Source organism: Engraulis encrasicolus, chromosome 18 (genome assembly GCF_034702125.1).
Source record: "Engraulis encrasicolus isolate BLACKSEA-1 chromosome 18, IST_EnEncr_1.0, whole genome shotgun sequence".
NCBI classification, from domain to species: Eukaryota; Metazoa; Chordata; class Actinopteri; order Clupeiformes; family Engraulidae; genus Engraulis; species Engraulis encrasicolus.
The window spans coordinates 41,591,461-41,599,370 of record NC_085874.1 but is presented as its reverse complement, the minus strand read 5'-3'; the positions used below and the strand labels follow the sequence as shown (position 1 = coordinate 41,599,370).

The 7,910-nt window shown below is 44.7% G+C and overlaps 1 protein-coding gene across 5 annotated transcripts in view; it reads left to right on the top strand.

Annotated features, from left to right (window-relative positions):
* Positions 1 to 4,745, top strand: part of dtnba (dystrobrevin, beta a) — an 87,640-nt gene extending 82,895 nt beyond the window's left edge. For all 5 annotated transcript variants that reach the window (XM_063223649.1, XM_063223648.1, XM_063223647.1 and 2 more), the window contains one exon: positions 2,852 to 4,745. In XM_063223649.1, coding sequence (XP_063079719.1) covers positions 2,852 to 2,889 — 38 coding nt within the window. In that variant the 3' untranslated portion in view covers positions 2,890 to 4,745. The remainder of the gene's footprint in view (positions 1 to 2,851) is intronic.
* The last annotated feature ends 3,165 nt before the right edge of the window (positions 4,746 to 7,910 follow it).

Below are 7,910 nucleotides of genomic sequence, written 5' to 3'. Positions count from 1 at the left end.
CGTGCCACATGCGGCCTGCTGAGCCATTTCATGTGGCCCGCAGAGCCTTCACAAGAAAGACGACTTTTAAATCCAAATTCATTGGGGTCACTCAACATTCTTAAAATGGCTACCTAAAACAGGGGTTTTGCCACCTTAATATTAATCATGTACATAGGCTACCACATACATTTCATTATAATGTGCAGGAATGTCATAGCTGACAAGTTATGTCAGCGTACACTATTTCTTATTACTGACACGGGAAAGTTGCCTGCCACATCTGGCCCTTCAGTCAATATTCTATAGCCAATGTGGCCCTTGGGCCAAAATAATTGCCCACCCCTGGCCTGCAGTGTGTCTACTAGTACTAGCCCATGGACCCCTGGTCTCCCCCTGGTCTCCCAGCTCCGGACATGTCTGCCGCGTGTCCGCTCCGCTCCGCTCTGCTCTCGACCTCGTTAATGCTTAATGACTCGTTAGCATTAACGAGGGAGATGTTTATTGGACGCGGCGCTCCGGGCCGCACATGGCCCCGCCACGGGGGCTTTATGGGTGTTTTTTTAACTGCTTCCTGTGCGTGCGGCGTGCGCGACGCCCAAACAGGGTCCCCAGACACCGCAGCTGCCCAACTTTATGGCCCCCCCCTTTCTCTGATGTAGAGAAACCTCATTACCCACACCATTGGTAGCATTTGCTTAATCCCACCATGCGCCCAACCACCACCACCACCACCATTCAAGCATGTCCCTGAACAATATGCCTACCCCCCTTACACACACACACACACACACACACACACACTCAAGCATATCCCCTGACAATATGCCCACCCCCTTACACACACACACACACACACACACACACACACACACACACACACACACACACACACACACACACACACACACACATAGACACTACCTATTTATTAATTCCGTCTTACCCCCTCCACCCCTGTTGCTTTCTTCGTTTGCCTCTGCGCTGATCATTTGGCCACATCAGTCAGGTCCGCATCCACAGATTGTTTTCGTTTACCAGCCCCACCTCTCCTCTCCTGTCCTGCCTAGCTGCATCAGCATGAACCCCAAGTAAACCCAAAGGCAGTAGTGTAACGTAACGTAAGAACTGCCATAGTGTAAATAATGTCTGGAACTACACGAGAACTTCGACTTTTTTCGCACACCTCAGCTGGCAGGTGCGTCGGAGATGGCCCATGGGTCACTCAGCAACAACTTAAAGAAACTCCCGCACACTGACCATTTCACTGTTCTTTCTTTAATAACGACGTTTCGGTACTAGACCTTGGTTGCCTGATGAAGGTCTAGTACCGAAACGTCGTTTTTAAAGAAAGAACAGCGAAATGGTCAGTGTGCGGGAGTTTCTTTAAGTTGGAACTACACGAGAAACATCATTCCAATTTACTTGTATGACCTGTGCAGCATATGAAGAAACTGACAATAAAAGCTGACTTGACTTGGCATGACTTGACCTGACTTGAGACTTGTTGTTTCAGGTTAATCCATGTGATCGCTTATTGATTGATCAAGTAAGAGCTGCGATTAAAAACTCTTTGGCGTACAGTACTTCCTGACTCTGTAAGGTCCTCCGCACACCGGCTGCGACAAAGTGCAGAGCACTGCTCCGCAAAAGTTCGATTCCATTGTTTTTCAATAGAACCCCGCATACAAGCGCCGATACATCGGCTAGTGATAAGAGACAAGTTCTATTTTGTATTTTGGTTTTGACTATACGTGCTATGTTCGAGTGAAATTGGGTTTGTGGGTCGGAATTGTGTCGGAAGAGAAGGTGCTCCGCAGTGCTGTCGGAGCCGTGCGGTGGCCCTAATGGACAGCTTGGTGTTGTGTGGTGCTGGTCGTGAATGGATGTAAGATCACTGTTGTGTTGTGTCCTTATACAGGGCATCCCCCCAAAAAACATACCGGTATACACACTTTAAAGCTATGTAAAGTCTGTATTTTTTTCTGTTGTGTAATTTTCAACATTTAACAGAATTTACGGACATCACTTTAAAGTTTCATGTCTGTGAGTTCTATCACACTTTGAAAATGACATGCATTTTAAAAACCACCAGCGCTATGATCTAAGGTGTGTATACATATTTCCAGTTTGCACATAGTGTGTTGTACACTGTGCACGTACACTGTGTATGTATGTGTGTATCTTTGCACGTGTTATGGCACAATAATAATGCAATCAGTGATGGGCAGCCCCCGTGCCACATAGTCCAAATGACTTGGTATCACCTGTCCAATTCAACTACCGTAGCTGATTGCTCTGATTGACTGCTAAACAGCCATTCAGCCAAGCAGAGTCACCTGGTCATTTGGAATTTGTGGAACTGGATTCAAACTGATTCATCAGTCCAGGTTACCCATCACTGAACATGACAGACCTTTGGTTACATTTGGTGACATTTGAAAAGAGGGTAGCGCTTAACTTGACATCATATGTGGGACATAACAGTGTCATAACAGTGTCGTAACACAGTCATACATGTGTCATAACCATTATGTCAATGTCATAACATTGTATGTTTTGTGTCATTAAGTGACATTTGTGTATGGTGAAGACAGCCTCTAACAGTGTCAACTTGAATTTCCCCCTGGCCTGAATTTCCCCCTGGGGATCAATAAAGTTACTCTACTCTACTAACTTCTCATGACCACAAAATGTTTATGACATTGACATTATGTTTCTGACTCGCTCATGACTTTTGTCACGACACAGTTTTGACACTATTATTATATTATGACACTGTTATGTCATGCGTATGACGCCGGCGTCAAGTGGAAATCGATAAGAATTTGGCTGACCTGCCTCACCTTGCCGTGTCCTTGTTCTTTGGCAGGAAAGGCAACGAGCCACAGGCACATGGTCTCCTTGTAAGGTTCTCCACCGTCCTGACCCACCACTCCCACCACCACCACCACCACCACCCTCATCTGTAACCCCCCTCAACGAGACGCACGGCTACCAAGCTTCTACTGTGGCCATAGCAGCCGGACACAAACAGGAACGGTTCAGCACCCTCGGAACTCTCAGTGAGAAACTTGAATGAGCAGAGATAAACAAACAAACAAACAAAACAAACAAAGAAGCAAACAGGAAGAAAACGAATACAGTTGTGATGTCAGGATTGCTGCAGTCGTCAACACCGTCAGCGTCTGTGATGCCGCAGGGATCACAGCAGCCTGTCTGTCTTTCTACTGGTCTATCTGTCTGTCTCTCTGTCTGTCTGTCTGTCTGTCTACTGGTCCACTGGTCTGTCTGTCTGTCTGTTTGTCTATTGGTCTGTCTGCTTGTCTGTGTATTGGTCTGTCTCTTTTGCGAAGATAGTCCTGCCCAAGTCTGTGTTTGACTGATGTTTGATGTTTGATCAATCAGTGATGTTGTTTGTTTCTTTGGGGTTTTTTTGTATTCAATTTGTCTTTTTTTTTTTTTGCTTGTGGATTTAGCTTTGGGGTGGGTGTAAAGTTAGAATGGGACAAATTGAAGATTGACAGGGCGAGATAGCCAACCCAAAGATAGATCAGCAGCATGTCCCCACCCCCCCTCTGAATGATTGACAGGTGCTAATGACCCGCCTTCTGAGGAACTGAGGATACACAAGATGGAAGAGACAAGAAAAGCAAAGAGAAAAGTGTGTGAAGAAAGTGAGAGAAAGATGGAAAGGAGAGAAAACGAAAGTTGGTCAATGGACGAATGCATACCAAACACGAATGCGTATAGCATTAAGAGTGTGGACATGGAAGGCACGTGATTGGTTGATTGATGTACAGTGGGTGTGGTCTTGTTAACGGGCATTGTGAGATGAGAAGTGCGTGGTGCTTGTGTATAGAGCTTATTTATTATGCTGTACATGTCTGCCCTGTGACGCAGATGCAGACGAGACTCAACCATTAAGGTGTGCTTATCTTATGGTGTGTGTTTGTTTATTTATTTTTGTGGATGAATGCGTATTTATTTGTCATAGTTTGGCACATTAGTATAAACGCCTATGTTAGAGAGAGAGACGAAGGGGAGGAGTTAGTCCAAGGGTCTCGTTTAGTGATTTCAGTAGATGAGGTAACTTATGTTTGAGATGGAATAGTTCTTTTACAGTAGCAGGCACATGGACAGGTCTACTCACAGTTATTTGTACAGCACATTCAAAAGAACAGCAGCAATTGACCCAAAGTGCTTTACTTAATATACTGTAGTGTGTAGTGGACGGACAGCTAATCCCGTAGCTGTGCTGTTATGATAAAGAACCAAACGAAAGAATAGACTAAAAAACAGCTGAATGGAAACTCAGTATTCTGTTGTATGGTGTGCCTCTTACTGTATCATACTCTCATGGAGATGGATAGAACCAAATGAAAAGGAATACAACAGATGGAATGGAATGTACCGGAATGCAACATCAATATTCTGTCCCATTCTTTTGTACTCTATTGTATTCTGTGTCGTAGCTAAATGCTATGCTCATGGCCAAGCGATGCTACTCCACTACTACTCTACTACTAAGTGCTTGCCAGGTCGCTCTGAGAAACCTCGTTGAAAGGACTCTCTAAACCAGCTACTTGGACTGAGATTTCAAGACTGACTGAATCGATGCCGTATCTCTCTGGGTCACAAGAGTTTTGTTGTGTATATTATAAGTCGTAGATTATTTTTTGCTGAGTGATTTATGTACAGTAGGTACTATGTTCTTCTGGATGGTTTTAATTTTCCCATTTATGATAAAGCACTGCTTGGTTGTTGTTTTTTGTTCTTTATGTGAGCATCTGCTACATGCACAATTTCATCTGGCCTGCTGTGTGTGTCAGTGTGTGTGTGTGCGTGCGTGTGCGTGCGTGTGTGAGTGTGCGTGTGCGTGAGCGTGAGCGTGCGTGTCTGTGTCTGAGAGAGAGAGAGAGAGAGAGAGAGAGAGAGAGAGAGAGAGAGTGTGAGTGAGTGAGAGTGAGAAAGATACATTTGAATGTGACTACTTCTCTAATTGTCTTTCTCTGTGTGTGTGCAAGTGCGTGTGTGTGTGGACCGCCGGACTGTAAAACCACTCTCGTGAAGCTGTGTTCAGCTTGCAAAGTCTCTAAGACCTAAGTGTGGGTGGGTTTTGTTTTTAAATAATATACATTGTTTGAAAACGGTAAAAAAATAATACCTGCTGTAACAAAAAAAGTAATGATATAATTGTGCCAAAATGATATGTTGATTTTGAGATTTCTTTGTGTTCGTAGTGTAGTCTTTCAGCCATACTGCATTGTATCTTCTGATTGATACCCCCACCCCCCACCCCCTCCCATAAGCTGCTCTACAGTGTGCCACACTTAAAGGGGAACTCCACTTTTTTGAACATTAAGGCCATTTTCTGAGTGGTCTGCAATGTTTTAGAGTCCCCCTCACCGTTTATTTCATGTTTGCTGCAGTCTCTGTTATTTGGCTGATTTGGATTTTTATCTCAACCAGCTTTAGAATGGCCGTCTATGGGCACCTGCAACTCTGCCCACTCAGAAAATGGCCTTAATGTTAAAAAAAGTGGAGTTCTCCTTTAAATGCCCCCCAACCCCCCCAAAAAAACATGACCTCACTTCCTGTTCCATTGTGCGTGCCACAGAATAGCGCCCATACCTCCCTCCTGTGCCAACTTGCAACCGTGGCAACCGCGGTGTACAGCCATGGGGAGTGAAGGTCATGATACTGTACCACAATGCATCCCCCCAAAAAAACGCTTTTCGTATCCTGTCCCTGCCATGATAGTGTATTCTTATTTTGAAGATGCATGTTGTTGTTTTTTGCGTGTAAATGCCGGGTACGGGGTTTGGGTTTGGGGAGGGACTGTTTATGTTGTGGGGAGGGGTGGGAGTTGTTAGGTGATGTCACAGGAGTACTGGATTGCATGGTGCTGGAAACCATAATAGCTTTTCTATGTAACGTACATTCATGTCCATCAATCAATTGTGTAGAAGAAGACCGTATAAGTCTGCACACTGTAGCTCCGCTTTGAAGGTTTATTCAGGTCACACAACGTTTCGACCCAACAGGGTCTTCATGATTCTATTGGGTCAAGACGTATGAATAAACCTTCAAAGCGGAGCTACAGTGTGCAGAGTGAGACGTCTACTCTCTCTACTGTCGGATACGCCTTGGCTCTGCACCTGGCCTCAGCGAGGTGGGATGTGCTTACTCTTACTCTCATGAATAATCGATCAATCATGCCAATCAAACAGGCATCATGAGAGTGGGCCTCCGAAACACTGTGGGTGCATTCCAATATGCAACCTTGCGTCCTCCACTTGTGCTTGTGACCTTGTACCAGGATGTAATATGTCGTGATGACATCACTGACAACAGCATTGTATTTCAATATCTTGCAGAAGCTCAATTGTGAAGTCATTTTCTCATTTGCAAACTGGATGGTGATTGACAAATTGTTGTGGCTAGGCTGACAGCAGGGAATCTTAATTGTTTCCTCCACGGAGGCAGGGGCGTCAGCAAAACGTGAGGCCACAAGCACAAGTGGAGGATGCAAGGTCGCATATTGGAACGCACCCTGTGTCTTTCTGACTCCAGCTGGCCCCACCCCACCCCACCCCACCACACAGCCCAATTATAAAATATCCCAGTAACACTTAAAGTGGAGTTCAAATATAAGCCAATAATGCATTGCTAATTATGGTCTGCGTAAGTTATTCATGAGCGTGTCAAGCAAATCAAGGGGCTACTAAGTCCTTGTTATGATTGTTATGATTTTATATATATATATATATATACACACACACACACACACACACACATACTGTATATAAAGGCTTTATGAGCAATGAACAAGACATTTGTGAATACACAACAAAGGATTGATTTTCGCTTGATACATGTCTTCCAAGTGACTTACAGAGACATTCATTTGGCATGTACGTACTGTATAAGTGGCGGACATGTGAACCTGAAACTTGCGTGTTACCCAGAATCCCTCATCTAGACTTTGGAATCCCTTACCAGCTTATCCATCTCATCACAGTCCCGCCCATTTCATATCATTTCCTGCTCTCTCAGAATGTTCGGCCTGCTAGTTCCCGCTATTGGTCGCCATTGGAGTCTGTAGGCCCCACTGCACAACTGGAAATCCAATGAGAGTGCCAACGCTCGCTTGAAAACGAGTGGTGGAGACACGCTCACACTGGGTGCGTTCCAATATGCGACCTTGCTTCCTCCACTTGTGCCTGTGGCCTCGTAGCAGGAAGTAATATGTCATGATGACATCATTGACAACATCATTATATTTCAATATCTCGCAAAAGCTGAATTGTAAAGTCTTTTTCTCATTTGCAATTGGGATGGTGAATGAAAAACAGTCCCCCAAAAGTTGCTGTGGCTAGGCTGACAGCTGGGAAACGTTATTGTTTTCTCCACGGAGGCGGGGCCACAAGCACAAGTGGAGGAAGCAAGGTCGCATATTGGAGCGCACCCACTATCAGCTAATGATTCCCTCAGATCTTAACTGGGTGCTGAATTCCACATAAACCATACGTAAATGAATGAATGAAGGAAGCAAAGGACAGCGCTCTTCAGATTTTTTTTTGTTTCTTTGTTTATTCGCCCATGTGGGTGATTAAACATAGAAAAAAAATCTGAAGAGTGCTGTCCTTCCTTCGCAGCCTTCATTTGCTTGAAAAAAAAAAGAGGCCAGAACCTCAACAACGTGACTCCATCAGAAGAATCGGGGAGAAATGAAAATGGTGGCGCCCGTTTTAACTCTAGGATAATTTGGTGGATGTGAGTGTGTGTCACCAGGGGAAGTGTACTGGGGTGCGTTTCTGGAAAGTGTAGTCGGTAACTATGTTAGCTACTTTGTTGTTTGCAATGCAATTTCCCATTGGCAACTACCAAAGTTGCTAACTGCTAACAACTACGCCTTCCAGAAATGC